General features: G+C 32.4%; 1 protein-coding gene across 3 annotated transcripts in view; it reads left to right on the forward strand.

The window, feature by feature from the left end:
- Window positions 1-21,516, forward strand: part of CADM2 (cell adhesion molecule 2) — a 1,078,599-nt gene that overhangs the window by 996,685 nt on the left and 60,398 nt on the right. For 2 of the 3 annotated variants that reach the window (XM_044251154.1, XM_044251155.1), the window contains one exon: window positions 2,276-2,395. The exons of the other annotated variant lie outside the window; for it this stretch is intronic. In XM_044251154.1, the coding sequence (XP_044107089.1) occupies window positions 2,276-2,395 (120 nt within the window). The remainder of the gene's footprint in view (window positions 1-2,275; window positions 2,396-21,516) is intronic. 3 annotated transcript variants of the gene reach the window in all.

Consider the following 21,516-nt stretch of genomic DNA (forward strand, 5'->3'; position numbering starts at 1 on the left):
CCAATAATGATTTGTAGTGTTATCTGAACACTTTAAAAGATAGTAAGGCAGTTTTCTTAAAGTGGATTAACAATTTTTACAACTACTGCATTTTCACAATTATAGGAAATAAAGATATAGTTTGGTTAATACAAAAATATACATAGTACCTGAAAATATATACTCTCTCCAAAACAAATCAAGATATATTATTATTCTATTTTTGTTGATATGGAATAAAGAAAAAAGACCACATAATTTTTTTTTGGCTAATTCAAAAAATGAACAAATACCACTAAACACTGTTATTTATATTCCAGTTCATAGGAGGTGAATGATACTGGCTGATTTTGGAAGGCTGCTTTTCAGATCTAATGGAATCTTATTTTAACTCATTGTCTAATAGCAAATAATGTATTATTTTGTCATCTGTGTTAGGTTTGGTAGTATCAGTTTCTTTACATGGAGTTTTAAAGAGCTAATACCATTATATGTTCTTGTGTTTGATAGCCCTGTAAGACATTTCCTTTTGCATAAATTAAATACATATATTTTGAGATCCTAATAAGCAAAAGATTTTACTAGCCGACAAAGAATGTATTATTTTCTATTTTAGGCTATGCATGAACATTAATATTACTCATGTTTTTTAATTTAGAAAATGTCTTTCATTTACTTTCAGCCTGCCTAACCCATTTAGGAAAGCTTACCATGAAAATAAGAAGGTATTATAAAAATCAGTAAATAAGAGGTATATGTGCACATATACATAATATTTACTCAGTGTATAATGTTGTTAAAGTCAGTTCTATTTTATGATCATGGTAATCGCACACCAGGCAATACCCATTTTCTCCAGTGATTAATGTAGCACCATTGAGTTTTTAGAAGGTTGTTTTCTTAATTTGACTGTCTGGAAAGCATTTTCCCTGTTGAAAAACAGGTGTAAACATCAATACCCAAGATAAGAGAGCGAGCTCCTACTGTTTTCTGATGTCTCTAGTGTAGAGAATCCAGCAGGTTCAAGTCTGAGGATTGAGGAGGGCTAATTTATCAGAAGTAAAAAACTAGAAAATTTTTGGTGTGACTCAAAGACTTCAGCTGAGAGAATGACAGGAAGCCTTTTAACAGCAAAATAATCTGTCAAACACTTTGAATATATAGGGACTGTGTGGCAAACATGTGAAATCAAACCCCAGCACTGTAATTATAGGTAATTTGTGAACTCTTTCTCATTTCCTCACTGTGTAAATTATATGCCTATCCACTTGAGACAAGATTTGACTTTTGGAGACTCTTACTCAGGTTCTATAGCTTGACACTGGCTACATTGTTTCAGTGTTTCCTCCACCGCTCTTCAAATTTTCAGCCAGTTTTGAGTGAAAGGAAGATTTTGGTGTAAAATTCTAAGTTGTTCTTTCTGTTTATTATGTTTTCTCTATCGGAATCTAGTGTTGACTTTTGTCAACTTTGACTAATTATGGGCTAGGGGTGGAGTATTATGGTTCAAGTCTATGTTCAATAACCTCTCCTATGTATGCCAAATAAAATAAGTCATAAGCCTTTCAGAATATTGGGTTCCATGCTAGTTGACTCAATACTTGTTAAAGACTCCTAGGTACTGCAAAATTGTTAGAAGGCGTTACCAGCTAATCAGGGTAAGATCTGCAAGACTCTAAGCTGTGCATTAACATCATTTGTGAGAAAAAGAAAAGCAAAGTAATAATAATAACAATTAGCTTCTTTTTTTTTGTTTGTTTCTAAAGATTGCTGTCATCTTATTTCCTACCATTAAGTTTTCCTAAAAAAAAAAAAAAATCAAAAAAGCATTTAACATGCATATACTCATCCATCATTAACATTTCTTTAATCTTTTATGGTGGTGTTTTTTGTGTTTATTTCTGTTGTGTTTTTTCTTTGTTTACTTCTTTGACAAAGCATGTCACTTTTGGTTTTACCTGTTTCTATTTTGCTACTGCATGTCACACTTTTTAAATGACTCAGTGAACAAATGAATTCTTGTCATTTTAAATTTCACTCTAAATATTACAAGTAATCTGCTTATTCTCAAGCATTGCTCCAAGTTTTTGCTTTGTGTGGGAGTGGGAAAAAGAAGTGAACAAAAAAAATGACAAGAACCATGTGGTACAGCCAGCTTTGTACCTGATAATCTGTGTAAGCCTGTTAAAGTTAAACCTAAATAAGACTTATGTATTTATAATTTGAATCATGTGTGTTTCTCTTTTGTTTGCATGATATGATTTTGTTTTATATTTTGTTTTTTTCCACTCACCAGATGTTCCCAACACTTTGCTTTCCACTCCTATCATGCCCTCCCTTACCACTGCAACAGTCACAACCACTGTAGCCATAACAACCAGCCCAACCACATCCGCAACAACCAGCAGCGTAAGAGGTACAGTATGCTTCTTTGTTATGGCCTGGAAAACACATTAAATGAAGCTTTAAAGGGTTTTTTTTTAAAGGGTAGAAAAATCGAGATCCAATTTTACTTCATTTTAAGAGTAATTAAGTCACCTAAATTACTATCAGGGTTATTGGAATAGAATATGAGGCAAGATGGTACATTTTAATTTTTTTAGTGCCACTTATGACGCTTATGAAAATATTCCAGAGTATAGGTTAAAAATATATGGAGCAAACACCGAGCCAATTTAAATGTGAACATTGGACACTTTTTTTTTCCCTTTTTGCTTTGCCTTATAAATGTAAGGAAAGAAATAAGATGTTCAAGGTTGCAAAAGTAGCTTTTGCTTTTTAAAGATCTTTGTTTAATGTTAATGACTTATTCTTCTGCCACTGGAATAAAAATACTCACAGTGTTGAATGTGTTCTAAAAATTGGCATAATTTGTGGGGTCATGATAAACTATTCACCACATAGAACTTTTAAGTAAATATTCAACATGTCATCCTAAAGTAGGATGTCATTTTAAATAGATCTCTGAGTAGATCTATTTAGTGTACTAACAGAATGTTCTAAAAACAAATATTGGTAAAGCTGTTCAGAATCATAGGAATTCATTTGGCTCTGTGAGTAACTTCCGGTATTGGTTTATTAATAAATATTCTTGCCTTAAGGAAAGCAACCTTGAAGAAATAGAAGTAATCTTTAAAGGCAAAAAATAATTTCATTATGGTTCAGAAATACAGGAAAGCATTCCTGAGCAGTCATTAAGTGGTTAGTAGGTGATGAAGAAATTAAACAAATTATAAAAGTGCATTATAGGAAAACAGATTTTAAACTTAATTTTTGCATAAGCAATGTTCAAAGATAATTTGTCTTATTTAAGTCTGTCTTTTTGTATTTATACATGTTTTGTGTTATGTTGCCTATACTAATATGTGTTAAACTTAACGATTTAACTTGAAATCATGGGTACTTTACACTAATATCTGTTAATTAAAGTTGTACTAAGTATTGGCTTAACATTATTTTCCTTCACTTGTAAAGGTTGTTCAATTAGACTGTTTTCCTTGGGATTCTATTGATTTACAAAATTAAATTGAGTTTCTAGCTTTGATATAAGAGTTATCATATTATTCTTTTGCTTCTGAAAAATATCTGATATTAGATAATTATTAATGTTTAATAATCATGTTAACTCTATTATATGATATATGATTGATAACTGAAGTTTGATAATAGTTAGGTGTAAGAATTTTTTTAAAATTCCCATTTATTTTAGTATTATTAAATGAATTGTATTTGAGCTAAATCTACAAGTAGGAAGAATTTAAGGATCTTTCTCATAACAATTTACATGGAAATGGGGGAAAAGTAATAAAAATGGAAAAAGGTAAAAAATACTTTGTGATATTGTATGAAATGAGAGATACCTAAATTTTTACTTTGCTTCACTTTATTATTTTCCAAAGATTTTTACAAATAGTAACTTATGTGAAATGCAATTAGTGCATGCTAACAAAATCTCTATGATAATACTAAGTTCTGACTATGCAGACAAATCACTTTGATGGAAAAGGATGGTGACATTGACTTAATTTTTTTTTTGAAGACCTACTTATAACAAAAAAGTTGCTAATATTCAATTATTCTTTCCTCTTCAAAAACATTTATTGAGGATGGGGTCATGCCAGACAGTGTGATTATGGAAATTAAACATGTTTTATCTAAAATCACTAGCAATTAAATTAATGCATCCTTCCCAAGTAACCAGTGTCTGTGCTTAATGAAGGAAAAGTATTCATGTCCTTCCTGGGCATATATGAATACACAACTTAGAATAAAATTAGAGAAAAATGTTTTATTTCAAAGTGAAGTGTTTAATAACATATTTTATTTTTTTTCACATGCATCTTAAGTGGAATCACTTACTGCATCTGAACCAGCCAGTTAAAATGAAATCAGTTTTCTACCTTTTCTAGTAAATTCATTTTTACAGGTTTCCTAAAATGTTTTGTGTAATTTACACCATGGACTTTAAAAGTCGTAAAGAGTTTTCTGCAGTAGAACATTACAAATGTCACAGAAGACACACAACATTCCATTATTTTTACCTAACAAATGGAAGGTACTTTTCAAAAGGCACCAAAATATGTGGAAAGAAAAAGTATTTTATAAGTTAGGCAATTCATAGTAGTTATTTTGTATAGAAAAAAAAAGCAACATTGACATTAAGTGTTAGTCTAATACCTACTTTTCTCTCCCATCTTCAACAAACCACTGAGGCCTGGGAAAGTCATCAAGTGCACTTGTATCATTAATGTTCTAGTCCATATTTGAGGGAGTAGAAGACTCAGTCAGTAGATAAACATTTTTATGAATTATTTTATGTATTTATCTGTTTAATTTCCATTGCCATTTACTAGAATGTGAAGTTCATCAGAGCGAGGACCTTTTTTCATTTTTAATTTGAGTACAGTTGACATATAGCATTATGTTAAGTTTAGGTGTACAGCATAGTGATTTGACAAGTTTATACCTTATTCTGTGCTCATCACAAGTGTGCTACCATCTGTCACCATACAGTGGTATTACAGTATCATTGATTATATTCTTCATGCCATGCCCTTTATTACCATGACTTATTCATTCCGTAGCTAGAAAGCCTGAATCTCCCACTCCCCTTCACCCATTTTGCACACCCACCACCCTCTTCCCCTGGGCAATCATCAGTTTTTTCTCTGTATTTATAGGTCTGATTCTGCTTTTTATTTGTTGTATCCATTTCTTTTTTTTATATTCCACATATGAGTGAAACTGTATGGCGATTGTCTTTCTCTGTCTGACTTATTTCACTTAACATGAGACCCTCTAGGTCTATCCTTGTTGCAAATGGCACAATGTCCTTTTTTATGGCTGATTAATATTCATGGGTATGTACGTTTGTGTGTGTGCATGTGTATACCATATCTTCCTTATCTATTCATCTATCAGTGGATGCTTAGGTTGTTTCCATATCCTAGATAGTGTAAATAATGTTGCAATAAACATAGAGGTGCATATTTCTTTTTGAATAAATGTTTTCATTTTATTTGGGCAAATATCCAGTAGTAGACATATTAGATCATATGATATTTCTATTTTTAATTTTTTAAGGAGGCTTTGGGGTGCCTGGGTGACTCAGTCGGTTAAGCATCTGACTCTTAATTTCTGCTCAGGTTACGATCACACAGTTGTGAGATTGAGCTCTATATCGGGCTCAGCCCTCAGCATGGAGCCTGCTTAAGATTTTCTCTTTCCCTCTCCCTATGCCCCTCCCTCCCATGCGCTTTCTCTCCCTTTCAAAAAAAAAAACAAAAAAAAAAATTTTTTTTTTTAAGTAAGCTTTGTACTCGTTTTCACATTGTTGTAAATTTTGCACTTATCTTTTTTAAGTTGACTAGTATTCCTTTAATTGTTTATTGCCTATTAGAGCTTTCAGATGCAATTATTCTTTAAATTCAATTCATTTATAAAATTAATAAAAGACTTTTCAAAATTATAGTTAAAAAAGATTGTAATAAGAATATATTGCCTAAGAAAAGGTGAGAACTATAGAGGACTCAGTATTTTCATCTTGCATTTTTTTTAGGCTTACTTGTTTCACCCCTTTCATTAAATAATCTAAAGTAAAATAACTTTATTTGATTTTATGGGGTTTAAATGTTATTTCTTATATTTCATAAAATATAATTTACCTATCTATCTATATATTTAATAAGTGACAGCTTATGAATCACCATTTGTGTCTCCATCTACACTCTTTCACTGCTACTAAGTTTTCCATCCTCAGATATGATAAACATACATTTAAAGAATCCCTCCTGTGGCTGTATTAGAAATCAAGGTGATATAGAACAAAAGAATATCCTCAAATCATCAGCCACAACCTTGAGAAGTTTCACCACTCTTCAGTTTATACATAAAATGCATTTCTGTTAGGAGGAAGCAGAGCTTCAACCATATGGAATGAAAGCTAGCAATTAGCAGTATCTTGTTACAAATAGACGTGTTAAGACATGGAGAAGCCAGTACCCTTGAGCAGTCCTGGGCAAGGAAAAAAAGTGCCCCAGAGGCATTTTTGGGTGTGAGTTTTGGTTTTTCTGCTTACAAGGTCTTTGGTCTTGGACAACAAATCAAATTGAGCCTCAGCATTTTTATCAGAAAAATGAGAAACACTTGATAGAAGCACTTAATTCCCAGATTGTCTTGAGGATCAAATAATATCTAGAGTTCTGGAAACATAATCGCCACTCAGTATATAATAGGCTTATTTTTCAGTTCTTTTTCGTAAAACAAATGTGTTTATCTATAGCTGTATCATGCAATTACTGAAATCATATATATATATATATATAATTATATACATAACTCTGGAAAAAATTTTGGTATTAGTTACTGATTACTTTTAAGCCCAATTTTTATTGTTTATATAAAACATTAGATAAGATATTTCTTGAGCATATAGAATTTATCTATCTATGAATATAGCAATAGTTGATAAACTTATTCTGGGTTTGTATCATATAGCTAAAATCTGGACATTTTATAGATCTCTTAAAATTGTTTTATTATAAAAGAACATTGCTGCAAGACATTTTAATTTCTACTTTTGGAAATTGCAGGGGTTTTTTTAAAGTCTAATGGCCTGATTAACCCTATCATTCAGTTCATATGACAGATATATTCTCTCACAAAGGTTTCTTATGTTTTTTTTTTTTTCTTTTGGATCACTGTGATAAATGTTAATTAAGTTATAAGTTAGATATGATAATTTATGAAATGGTTCCAAATAACCTGATGTGATTTCTAGTATTAATATTCTTTTAGCATGGTGTAGTTTAATTTGAAAACTTTTTCACTTTGATCATGTCATAAGGCTTTAATTTCATAACTATGTCATACTCTAAGAATCTTTAACAGTATCCTCACTGTACAGATAACAATATAAAGGTACTGAATTTTTTCTAATTGTATATGAGACAATGACATATATCAGTGGTTATGTCTATTTATCATCATTTTTTAAATTAATATTCATAAGTGAATGTTTTATATTTATCAAGAGAGAAAACAAATAATTTCCTAATTGGTGTTTTTGGCTCTGCACAATTGTTAATGTCTTTCAAATACAAAAATGAGATGATAGAAATAAAAAGAAAATACAAAACTTCTGATATATTCCTGTCCTTATACTAAGAGTCTGTTCAAATACTTTATGCATTTCAATACATCAAATGAGGAAACATAATTCCAAACTTGATGGCAAAATTGTTTATATAGTCTATCTTTGTAAACATCTAAATGAGTTATTGGTTCAAATATAGATTTGGGCTTACTTTAGACTTTGAAATGGAAAAAAAATTTATACTAATACAATTATATCATTTGTCTAGTAATCCTAACCAATTTGTTAATTAGAATGAGGCTAATTGCAATGGGACCTTATTTTAGCATGGCATTACAAAACAAAAACAAGGGACATCTTTTAAAAATTTAAGAATTTGGCCATTATCAAACTATCTGCAACTAGAATAATAATGACCAAACACAAAATTTAAAGATAGGTACCACTGCATTGATTGCAGCCTATTGCTAATAATGCCTTCAGATAGGAATGCCTAAGGCACTGTCCTTAGGCATTTACTCCTAATATTTATAGGAGACCCCACAGACATTTACTTTACTGGGGCCAGTGTTGTGATGGGACTAGCCCTTGTGGTTCTTATTATGAGCTCAGGATACATTTTAGCAAGAAACCATCGGAAACTTTGAGTCACAAGATTTATTAATCAGTTCCTGGAAGGCCATACAATGAGGTCACAAACAGAAAGAGAGACCATGCATGGACCTGACACTCTGCCTTTATTAGAGCATCCAAAGGTTTTGGGGTCACTCATTGGCGAATTTGAAGCATAAGAGTGGGAATGAGGGCACAGAAAGGAAGAAGTGCGTTTACTCCAAGTAGTCAGTTACCTAAGCTACCCAACGGTTTCTGAAAGAGGAAATCTCACAGGTCGGGCAGCAGAATTCCTTATCTTGTTGTTTGGCTAGCAGCTGTATCCTACTGCAGGCAATATGTTTATTCAAGGGGACATCTTTTGAAATAAATACCTCAAGGGGTATCCTAGGATCCTGGGATAGAGTCCAGAGTGGGTCTCCCTGCTCAACAGGGAGTCTGCTTGTCCCTCTCCCTCTGCTTGTCTCTCTCACAGGCTCTCTCTTTCTTTCTCCCTCTCTCTCTCTCTCTCTCAAATAAATACGTAAATAAATCTCTTTAAAAAAATGGATATCTTGACAATCAAAAGCTTAACGTCAAGCTCTTCTACTGAAGTTCTCAATTCTTCACTACTGAATAGCATGCTAATTTTGTTACTTATGTTTAAAAATGTAGTATTAAGTGAAATATTTTAAATCATGCATGTAGAATAGAATGAATTTTAGCATATACCAACCAAAACTCTTTTAGCCCATGTGCTGCCATTGTAAAATTATAAAATTATAAAATTCCACACATATTTAATATGGTCAGTTTAATGAAAACATTGGTCTAAAATGCTGATTATGCAATAGTGTTTTTATATGCAGATTTCTTTACCTTGATTGTTCTTTCCTTTCTCTGGCTTCAAAATACAATAAGCGTTAGTAAAATGAACACAATATGCATATATGTGTTCTCCAAACCACCATCTAAAGCATCTATTTAATTAAATAACTTTTAAAAGCAATAATGATCTGACCTATGCTTCTATTCTCTATTTCCTTTGTATCAAAGAAAGTCTAGTCTATCTTTACTTTTATTTGGTTTTATTAATGTGTCACCTCCTTCCCTTTTTGGTATAGATACTTTAAAAATTGGAATCTAAAATCATAAACATTTAACAGAATAAAAGAAAAAGCCAACACTGAGAAAGAATAAATGGAGTATAAACATTGGAGCTCTGAGTTAGTCACTATAAATGCACTCAAATAGAGAATTTGCAATGGTAAAATATATCATCTAGACACAGTTAAATCCCAAAGTGTGAAAAATCAAGAAGTTGTTTATGAGGTTGTATTATGAGTGTTTAGCTATTAAAAATGTTTCTGGTTTTATTGGTGGTAATAAAACAAAATTTGCATGGTGTTGTGAGCTTTTAAAAATTAAGTGTCAATATGTTGTTTTGTTTTTTTTTTTCCACTTGGCAAAAACTAAGTAATAATTCAGTCTCCAGATGGTCCATATAGTGAGACCTGCCTATCTGCAAAAAGACAGGTTTCCACATTTAAGCTGTAAGTGTTGCTACATTTCCATTAGTCTTTTTAAAAATAACAATTATTATATGAAATTGATGCCGTTTTAAAATTAAATATTGAAACATAGCTTATAATGAAAATAGGCTACTAAAAATGTTTCCTACTTAGAAAGAGGAAGCAACACATATGGTCCATAGCTTAGAGCACTTTCAACCTTGCTACTAGTGTTGTGTTGCTCATGCTGAAGGGACATGCTACAGGCGGGGCGTGGGAGAGCATGCTGACTGGAGGTCCCCATCTCTTAGTCTGCTACGGACTCACACATTTGAATAATGGCAGTGTTTCAGTTTAAGTTATTCCAAGATAACACAGAATGCTAAAGTCATTTTATTGTATTCTCGTAGATCTTATTTGGAACAAGAATACATATTGCTTTTATACATAACCACGTCTAACACCAAACAAAACTTTTGAGTCTGACTTGTATGAGGATGAACTCTAGCAAAATTTGAAAATCCTTAAATATTTACCCATTTCTTTTTAGCATTTGGGAAATAGTTGAGGAGAACTGATACTCTTATTTTCTTTCCAATATGACCTATTAAGGGAAGCAGTACACTTATGCTCTATTCTATTTTCTAAGGGCACTCTTGTGGTTTGTGCAATTTAAAACATCAAACATTTTTAAGAGTTTCATTTTAAGCTTGTTTATTTCTTTGGCTTAGATCAATTTAAACAGAAATCTTAGTTCTGTTAGTTTATATTTCTTCTAAGTAAACAGTTTCACTAATATTGTTTTTACTTCTGTAAATGTAAGAGTGTCTTAATTGATATTATGGTAATAAACCTAGATTTTCTACAATCTAACAGCATACACATTTCCTACAAAACAACATCTAAGAAAGAAAAGAAAATGTTCCCTAGTAGACTATGTGCCATTTTCTGGGATTCATCTTTATATAGTATGTGTATACATACAAATGTTAAGTTTAAGATTTTCCATATTTATAATATTCCAGAAAGCACATCACTTATAAAATACAAAGACTTTGTCACTTATTACTAGGATGATGATCTGTTTTATATTTTAAAAGCTTAGACTACGTATATATATAAATGTATTTCTAGAATGTCTCTAAAATTATTTTTAAAATCATTAATAAACTAAACTGGTTGTATCTTTCTTACTAACCAATGAGTTAAATTTATGAGCTTTGCCTTTGAAGCTGAAAAGATTGCTGGCACTGCCCTTGCTTCTTTGACACTCCACATGAAACACAGTTAATAACCTCCTGTGTTAGCTTGGTGAAACACCGAATTGATACTAATTATACCAACTTTGGGATAGAAGGTGACCTTGACTTCTGCTGGAACTTTCTGCCAGGACAATAAAATAAGAGCAAATGCCACAAAGCATGACTTCTGAGAAGGGTCTAATACAATCTATTAACTCTGGGGAGTTCATGGAATTATAATAAGTGCTTGAATAATTGTAATATTTTAAAACATATCTTGTTTCAATAGTACAGTAGGTTTTTTTTTTAATTTCTCTAGATTTCAAATAATCTCCCATTAGCTTTCTGTAGTCATTTAAATTAGCGGTGGCCAGAAAATTAAATGCTACCTGATGCAAAGTGTGTATAAGGTGACTGCAAGGCAAAGAGACAGATTTTCTGAATGACTTCTTAAATATGTCTATAATGCTTATACAGTTTTAGTATCAGAACTGCCTTATGCTAAAGCTGAGATAACACTGATTTTTAAGGGGAAAGATGTCTATAAAATAATTAAAAATAAGGACTAAGAAAAAATATTGTCCCAGTCAGTATACAGGCTTAAACTATTGCAAGAAAACCTATCATGGCCAATGATGTGTACCAGTTTCACAGGTGGCTCAGTGGGTTAAAGCCTCTGCCTTCGGCTCAGGTCATGATCTCGGGGTCCTGGGATCGAGGCCCGCATGGGGCTCTCTGCTCAGCAGGGAGCCTGCTTCCTCCTCTCTCTCTCTGCCTGCCTCTCTGCCTACTTGTGATCTGTCTGTCAAATAAATAAATAAAAATCTTTAAAAAAAAAAAAAACTTGAGTTCATTAGCTTTAAAAACGGTCAGCAAAGTCACTATAAATGCGAACAGGTTAGCAAGACCAGAAATCAAATTATTTTTTTACCACTATTGTTTAAAGAATTACATTAGTATAAAGGGAATTCTGCTCAGTGCTCAGAATAATAAATGGAAACATCTAATTTAAGTCCAGTTCTTCTTCACTTTAGAAAAAATAAAAAGTTGAACTCAAATAGCCCCAGGACTATTTTATTTAACTCACTAGTAAGCAAAGAATGCTGATTAATGAATATTTAAATAGAGAAAGAAAAGGCAACTTTAACATGAAGACTTCCTAGATTCATTGAGAAACATACTTTTTTGAAAGTGTTTGAACCACATTTGATGTCTAAGAACAAGGTTCCATAATGAAAACCAGAAGGATTTTCTAGAGTAGTCTGTGTTAAACTAGGTAAGCTGCAATGGTCTTAACATGATCATTTTTCTTTTTCCTTGAAGTCACGTTCTTTAAATATTGATTGCCAACTTTTTACGTTCCTAGTTTAGTGTGTTATGCAGAATATCAGCAGGCATTGATGGCAGTCTCATACAGTGTAATGAAAGAGTTTTTTAATGAGGAGACTTTCACAGAAAATATGGACAGTTTGGGAAACTAATATGGGATGTGGAGGCACAAGAGAACTCTGAACAGCTAAGTACAGTAATCAGCCCTGGACCTGAAGGGCCAAAGGAAGTGAACAGGGTATTCTAGTTAGAGAAGAATTGGGCCAGAAAAGGGGCAGCTTGAAAAGGGCAGTGGTCAAAGAGGTATCCAAACCTCAGTCAGGTAGAGACACCAGGAGAGGAGGGATCAATATCGGACTGCTTTCTTCTCCTGTCTTCCAATATCTTTCCATTAATCCAATTCCAAGGAAATCAGAGGTCAAGGAATCTGGGTGGAGCCATGCAGAGAAGTCAGGCTCCCAGAACACAGAGCAAGGCAAAAAAGGGTAGAGGGTGGATTTGGGGGCCATAAGGAAAATGAACGGCAGAGACCCATGGGTGTAGAATGTTATCTAATTGGTTTAGAATATGTCATATAATTTGTTCACTCTAGACAAAAGCTGTCAGATTTTAGTTTAGTTTTGGATTTTTCTCATAAATATACATATCACAAGTCCATAACAGAACACTAGTCATGAAGCTAGTAATGGTGGTAAGATAGCAGCCATCCAATTCACTTTAGTATATAATCTCCCTTTCCAGGCTACCATTGGAAAGATAAAAACACACTCAATGTGGAGAGAAGATTATGAAGTATGGTAGGGCTGAGATTGTTGTGAGATACAATAAAATATTAACAACAACAACAATAATAATAAAATATATTCTTATTTAAATAACTTACTTCCCAAGAGGAAACCATTTTGAATCTTAGTGAGAGGAATACCCGTACAATTTGTTGAGTAGTGAGAGATTCCTCATTTGAAATATTCTCAAATCTACTTGCATAGATGCAGACTGTTTTATTTGAAACAAATGCTTTCAAAAACTTGGTTATGGGGGTGAGGGGAGCTCTAAAAATGAGTTAGCTGTAGGTTAATAATACACTGATACAGATATGTATTATTAACTTTCTATTAAAAGAATTCTAGTGTCATGTAGGCAAATAATTTTCAGTCTGGAGATAATAGCTTTTCAGAAAAGAAAAACATTTTCTTCAGAGAAGATTTTAGAAGGAGCAATCACAGTCTTTAATATATTACATGATATTTCTGCCTTTGATGTTTTTTATGTGTACTTTATTAATTCAGCTAAGTTAGCAGATAGGAAACTTGTAAAGTAAAAACAATTCAGCTTGTTTTTACTCTGAAAGTTAACTGTCTATGGTACAGCTTGTGCCCCTTGGCATTTCACCACTGACAGGATGGAAAGTTTTGTTGAGAGTAGGATATTAGAATTGTTTTCAAGGAACTAAGAATAACAGTTTAATTTTTCTGGTGTTTCTAGGTATCCTATTCCCTAGTTCTGAGATTTAGCTGGAAATTGAGTTCTGTATCTCAAGATGCTATTTTAAGGAACTGAAAACAAATCCTTATACACTCTCCTCTTAGACCTACCAGGTTAATGACAGACATATCCCAGCTTAAATCCAAGTCAAAAGAAAAGACTATGCAAATTAGAAGGAAGTCCTAATGTTTCATTTTACTACTTCATTTTCATATTTCTAATCCCTCTATTTAATATTAGGCAATATACCAATGTAGGATTTTTTCATGGCAATGTATATATAATGTGAACTTTTAAAGTAACTTAAATTAAATGGTGCTTTACTAAAAGGTAAAAATAGTATACACCAGAGTCTAAATGTATAGTTATGTTTCACTGGCTTCACAAAAAATATCATATATAGACTCAGCATGAGACAGTGAAATTAGTTGCTGGAAGCAGGATATTTTGGTGTTTTCCTGATTTGGCCTCTAGGCAAGGAAATTCACCTCCTTACTTAAGGGACTATGTGAATTCAAGATATTTCTCCATTCTTGAATTCTATGAAATATGATCTGCATATCTGAATCTTTCACCAACATTTCAGAGACCAGCATAGTTTCTGTTGTTTTTCAATCAAAACTTAGGGATAAAATCTCTTTGTATTTAAAATGGTTGAAATAATTTCCTTAACATAATTCTTTACTTCCACACCCCATTTAGGTTTGAATGTTCTGAAAACTAAAAGATTGAAATGAATTACTAGACTCTGACCAAGATATATGGCTTTTTGGTCACTGTTTCCTGTCCAAATGCCCACTGAAAGATTATTTATACTATCTGTAAAATTTCTAACACCTCACATTATGGTGGTAAAATAAATATTGAGTTCCAGCTGTGATGTCCATAAAAATAACACAAATAGCCCATTTTCATAGTTCTGTAATTGAGTCCAGCGTTTCTGTTGATCAAATGCTTCATAGCCAAAGTCCACAGTTTACAAAGACTTTCTGATACTATTTTCTCTTAGGCTTAAGACTGATCTATTTATATTGGATAAAAATGATTATAGAATAAAATGATGAAGAGCATGGCCTCTGCTGGACTGATATTATCTGGGTTCTTTTTTACACTTTGCCACACTAGAGTTTTGTAACTTTCCTTGAACTATGTTTCAGTTTCCTGATCTAAACAATGCAGACAATAATAATAGCATCAACCTTATAATGTCATTTTGAAACTAAATGTATCTATGCATTGAATTTTAAAAATGCCTTGCGTGGGACCCCTGGCTGGTACAATCTATTGAGTGTCTGACTCTTGTTTTTGATTCAGGTCATAATCTCAAGAGTCCTGGGATAGAGCCACCCCAGGGGCTCTGGAGTCATCTGGGAGTCTGCTTGTAGATTCTTTTCCTGGGCTCCTCCCCCTGCTTGCATGCTTGCTCCCTCTCTCTAAAATAAATAAAGAAATCTTTTTAAAAATGCCTTGCTTAAGGGCACCTGGGTGGTTCAGTGGGTTAAAGCCTCTGCCTTCGGCTCAGGTCATGATCCCAGTGTTCTGGGATCGAGCCCCACATCTTGCTCTCTGCTCGGTGCGGAGCCTTGCTTCCCCCTCTCTCTCTGCCTGCCTCTCTGCCAACTTGTGATCTCTGTCTGTCAAAGGAATAAATGAAAAATCTTTGAAAAAAATGCCTTGCTTGCAGTAACCACTCATTAACTTTTATACTAATTATTAATAATTTACTTAAAATTACCCATCTAAACAACATAGGATAGAAATTACTACTTTTTTCTGACTATCAGTAAGATTAACTACTAACTGCTAGGTGAAGGCTGCAATGTGTGGTAAATAGGCCATCCTTAAAAATCATGTAAGTGTTCTTAAAAATCTAGAACATCAGGGTTTCTGTTATGTGACTTAAAGTGGGTAGGATAAAAGAGTCTCATTGCATTTTCTAATTATTCAATTAGATCTATTATCAAATAAGTCAGAAACATTTTTAAACTAAAGTAATCTATTTTATAAAGAATTTTCTTTATCAAATATTAACACATTTAAATGGTCTTCAGTAGAAGAAATACCTAGTTTGGAGACCAGGTACATGATATGCAAGTTATACTACTGCTTCTCCATCTCTAAAATAGTGATGCTCATTTACTTATAAGAGGTATTCTAATATGAAAACAAGTATTCACATTTTCTGTTGCCATAATATGGGTGGTTTTATAAATATGGGGCTGCCATTATTAGAAAATATATTGAAGTTATATAATTAATCATTTAAAAAATTGGGGCTTTGTTAATACCATGTTAGCATATTTTAATTAGTGCAACTTAATACTCATCTTTGATATATTGATCTAGTGAAACCACTTACTCAGTTTAAAACTCCCCATTACTAAATTCAGTTAAACTGTATTTAAACTCCTCCAGTAAAGTAAAGCACTCTGTGAAATGTTTGAGAAACCATCTAAACATATTCAAGATCTGGCAGACTTATTTCTCATTGATTAGCTAAGTTTCGAAATTTTTAGCTTCTTAATGTAAAAAATTTCTCTGTATGTCTCATTTTAAACAAGTTCATCACAAATAAATTAGTTTAGGTTTGCCTGGATGGCTCAGTTGGTTAAGTGTCTGCCTTTGGCTCAGGTCATGTCCCCAGGGTCCTGGGATTAAGCCCTACAGCAGCCTCCTTGCTCAGTGGGGAGCCTGCTTCTCCTTCTGCCCCTCCCCCTGTTCATGCTCACTCTCTCTCTCTAACAGATAAATAAAATCTTTTTTTTTTTTTAAAGATTTTATTTATTTATCAGAGAGAGAGAGGGAGAGAGCAAGCACAGGCAGACAGAATGGCAGGCAGAGGCAGAGGGAGAAGCAGGCTCCCTGCTGAGCAAGGAGCCCGATGTGGGACTCGATCCCAGGATGCTGGGATCATGACCTGAGCCGAAGGCAGCTGCTTAACCAACTGAGCCACCCAGGCGTCCCTAAATAAAATCTTTTAAAAAAATTAGTTGAAAAATGATAAGTAAACTAAAGGAAAAGATTTTTTCCATATCCCATATTATTGAGATAACATTTTATTTGAAACGTGTAGTGTATATTGTATATAAATATCTGGAATAATGTTTATGTAAAAAATTTTGATGTGAAATCCTATTCTGCATTTTCTTTATTACTTTTGTATCATGATTATCTTACTGTGTCATCTTTTGATGTTTTCCTGAGCTTAAATGACCTTCTTCAAATATGAAAGGTCTAATATTAAAGAATCATTTTATTTCTCCAAATTTGTAAGAACTATAAGTTTAATAATAATATATTTTGCGTTTATTCAACATCAGTTTAACTGCAGTATAACATTAAAATATAGTTAAGTTTGTGTTCCCAAGTATATATTCCAAATATAAACAGATAATAACGGTTGTAATTTTTTAAAGCCCAAGAGAATTGAGATATCCAGTGAACATTTTGGTAAAATGGGGTTTTACCTATTCACTCAGTGGATTATTTTAATCAAAATTTCATATTTGTTTAATATATAAATATCTCAGGAATTCACTATTCAAAATGTGAAAACCATACCTATTTTGAAAAGTTATTTTTTAAAAGTCACACTGGTCATGATTTCAAGATAAAATGAGAGGTCTGCATTATTATAATGATGAAAAACAGTATAAATGATCTTCTATCTAATGTTAAATCATTCAAGTTAAAACTTTATTTTTGCTTAAGATAACACAATAATATTTATCTTATGCTAAGTTTATTAGCCCCAATATACCTGAATGATTTTTACATTTATCTAAAAATATAAAATAGTAGTAGAATCATAGAATGATAGAAACAATCTTCAGAGCAATGCAGCCTACGTACTCCTTCATTTTTTAGGTGAGGAAATTGAATCCCAGAGAAAAGAAGAGATTTATGACCATAGACTGTGTGATGCTATAACCAGGCCCAAAACCATAATCTTTTGAAACACATTTTTTCCCACAATAACCCATGATAGATATTATTTTCCAATAGACAGAGAAATTGGTTGACAATTTCTAATACAAATCTAGTTCAAATTTTAGGTCTTAAGAAGAGGAGCTAGAAGACAAAATTTTATGTAATAAAATATTATAAGATCTTATTCATCTGAAATTCTTAATATGTAAAACAGAATTAGGGGGAATCAAAATTTGAGAATTTTTATGTTTTCAAACAATGCCACTAAAAATCATTGATTATTAAACCTGGAAAAGCTTTTCAAGATTAAAAATTTCCACTTCATTTTGCTGATGATCACTTAACTAGCTTAAAATTAGAACTAAAATTCACAGACACATAATTCTATTTCCTACACTGTGTTTCTTTCCAAATAGTACAAGTTATGGGAAAAACAATATATAAACTCTAAATGTTTTTGTTGAAACACCTATAAATGGGCAGATGTCTTTCTAATATTCCTTTATATAGCTGATAACAGACTCAATCTGGTTAAAACATTTTTATTTTGAAATATTATGGGAAACTTTGTAGTTCTTCATAAAATTATCAAGTATATTTTAGACTTCATTTTCTACATGTCCCTAGCCTAGTCTGATGGGAACGCTCATTTTTTAATCCTGAAGAATAGTTATTGGGATTAGTTATTTTATTGAGTTTTTTAAACATCTGGTTTTAGGATATCATTAAGTCTTAAAACAAGATAAAGGATTTCTAATTTTAATACCTCTGAAAATCTTTTTTATTTTTTGGTCATTCTTACTATTTTAGTAACTTTCTCTCCTACCCCATCCCAGCCCTGCAAGCCTTATCTTATGATCAGAAGTGCTAAGTGATACATTGGTCAGTATGGAGCTATAATTGCTTTGTCTTCCTTCCAAAAATGACTTCTTTGGAATCTACCCAAGGTCAAGACTGTCACTTTCTTTTTTCCATTCAGTTTGGCTTTACAATGGAAGTATTTTGCTTAAATTAAACCTCAAGGTTTAAGTGTCCAGAAACTAAAGGGAATCACTTTGAAAGTTTGATCTATGAGACATAAAGAAAATAAAGCAACATAATCATTTGAGTAAAGAATTAATTTACGCTTCCAGAATGAACTCTCAATGAAAACTCATTGTATTATTTGCATAACTATAACTTAATTTTTAAATTAGAACCATTAACTTTAACAACATCTCCTTGATTATTTATACATAATCTACAAAGTAGGAGTCATAATTTTGAATATGGGAGCAGCTTGGAAAGTATAAAGTACTACAAATATATATTTCACATCACTGTTCTGTTTTTTCAAACATTTCCTCAAACTGCTACTGGAGAGGAATTAATTATTTTTTTTAATTGAAAAATGAAAAATATTGATATTCTAAAAAAAAATCCCATGTCAGAATAACAACTTCTTTTTAAATAATGGCTATTTATAAAATTAAGTCAATTGAATTTTTACTCCACTACAAGTTGGTGAATATTAGAGGTTGTTTCTGTGGTTGTATAGTTATGACAGAAAAATGTAAAATGAAGAGAAGGTGATCTTTCACATTCCTTAAACAATTAATCTTTAGTTTTTTGTTTTTTGTTTTTTCTTTTCACATATTTTTAGGGAGTGTTTCTTGCAAGTCATCTAGGAGAAAAAGCTGACTTTGGAACAGGGTCTTAAAAGGGACACAACTTTTAATAATCACCAAATTCTATTGTCTGTTCTTCATTAGGAAACTTATTATGTCAATGAATCCAATGAGATAAGTCTCTAAGAAGGAATAAATATATCATTTACCATTGGTTCTGTAAATATGTATTCTGTAAATATGTATTTAACCTTTATTTTTCACTAAGAACTCAGTATGATAAGTAGTATACATAGTTACTAGGTTAATGAAAAAGGAGGGGAGTAGAAACACATCAGAATTTCCAGGAAAGTTTTCTTTATTGCATGAGTAATTGTCATTTACTTCTATAAGGCATTTTGGCAAACCCTGGGCTAGATAAAGAACAAGATAAATAAAGTCAATGCCTTCATGGGAAGTAGAGGAGAGAGATGCTATGTAAAATATGTACAAAATGTTTTTTTTTTCATGTACAGAATCTTGTAATTTGCTCTAGAATTTCATCAGAGGGGACCTTCATAAGGTAGTGATATTTACTAGATATGAAATATGTTCAAGATGTGAAGTTGGGGAATTGAGAGTTGGGGAGTAGGAAGGAGCACTTTGGAAATAAGAAATAGCAAGTACAAAGCTCATGAGGTGAAAAGAAGTTTGGCCATTCAAAAATCTGAAAGGATGCAGATTATCTCATAAATGGTATGAAAGGATACAATAGTTATTTGGGTTAGAACCTGCAGAACCTTAAACTTATTTTAAGTATTCAAGGTGGTATCATAATTGAAGTAAAAAGGAAAGGATGACAGAAAAAGGAAGAAAGGAAGGAAGGAAGGAAGGGAGGAGGGAAAGAATGGAGGAGTCCAGTCGTCAACTGAATTTGTAGCAGTGCAGATTTACAATGTTTTCTGATTTATTTTCAGATTTCTGAATAGCCTACATTTTATACAGATTTATACAGATATACAGATCCTTTTACTAGAAAAAAAATGGCATTGTGATTAGACAAGGGTCATGGAGAGAAAAGATCAAGTGTTCTAGGGAGTGATCATCTTTTTAGCTGAAAAGGAATATAATGGATTAGACAAACACAGATGAACTTAATAAGAGAAGCAGATAGTGAGAGGAAAGCAGTATAAGATCTTAAAACTAAGGTTTGCTTTTTTCTTTTTTTTCCAGATAGAAGTTTGTTAAATTTCATAATTCTGTGATGGGAAACTGCTAGGTGACCCAAGTAGTTCACCCAACATCTCTGATGTCAGAATGAGAAAGGTTTTTAAGTGACCAAACAATGGTTAGACAATAATATTTAATAGTAGGGTATACAAGTGTGGAGATTTTCGGAAGATTTCGGTATATGTAGTTATAGATCAATGGATGTCTCTTTCATTTGGATATTGGAATTTCCCAGAGTTATCATAGGATTTAGTTTGGAGAAGGAAATTGTGAACCTGATAGAAAAATTGTCAAGAAAATTGGAAGATTTATCAGTGATCTGGGAATAGATAAGAGTGGATGGCAACATGAGCCCCCAAGAAGGTGAGAAAGAATCTAAAATATTGATGGGGCTTGGATTCCTTATTAAATACAGAGCACTTTCTTCTTAATGTCAAAGTACCTGGGAAATTAATTAATAATTATTATTCACATGATGCAGAGTAAGGAGATGTATAGCATAAGGGGTAAATATCATCAAGCCTACATCTGCCTGGTGAACCGCTTTTACCCTTCCACAGCTTACATCTTTTGAATAAGCAAACTCCTCGAGTCCACAAGAATCGATATTACTCACTATTATAACTCTGAATTAACATGTAAGTTTCTTATTCTTCGAGCTCCCTTTTCGTTAATGCCATTTTGGCAGTATGCTGTTAATCCATTACTTTTCTTGCTTCACATCCTTCTGGCTGAGATTAAGTGTGTTAATACATTACTTTCACTGAATAGAAAGTTTTGTTAAATGTATGGTTCTTAAGTAAATCATGATTCCATTGTGCCTCCTGAAGGTGATATGAAGGTCACTTTGATTCATGTACAGTTGCGATAGGTCTCACTTACCCACTTGAAGATCATACTTCACAGCTGCATGATCTCCAAGCTCTCTTCAATCCTGCCCATCAGATTCTCCTGGGGACCTTTCTAAAATGAAGTTTCCTTAACTGTTGTTAACACTACCACATGAGATTCTGATACATAGGTCTAAGGCTGACTAACAG

The sequence above is a fragment of the Neovison vison genome, chromosome 6 (genome assembly GCF_020171115.1).
Source record: "Neovison vison isolate M4711 chromosome 6, ASM_NN_V1, whole genome shotgun sequence".
Lineage (NCBI taxonomy): Eukaryota > Metazoa > Chordata > Mammalia > Carnivora > Mustelidae > Neogale > Neogale vison.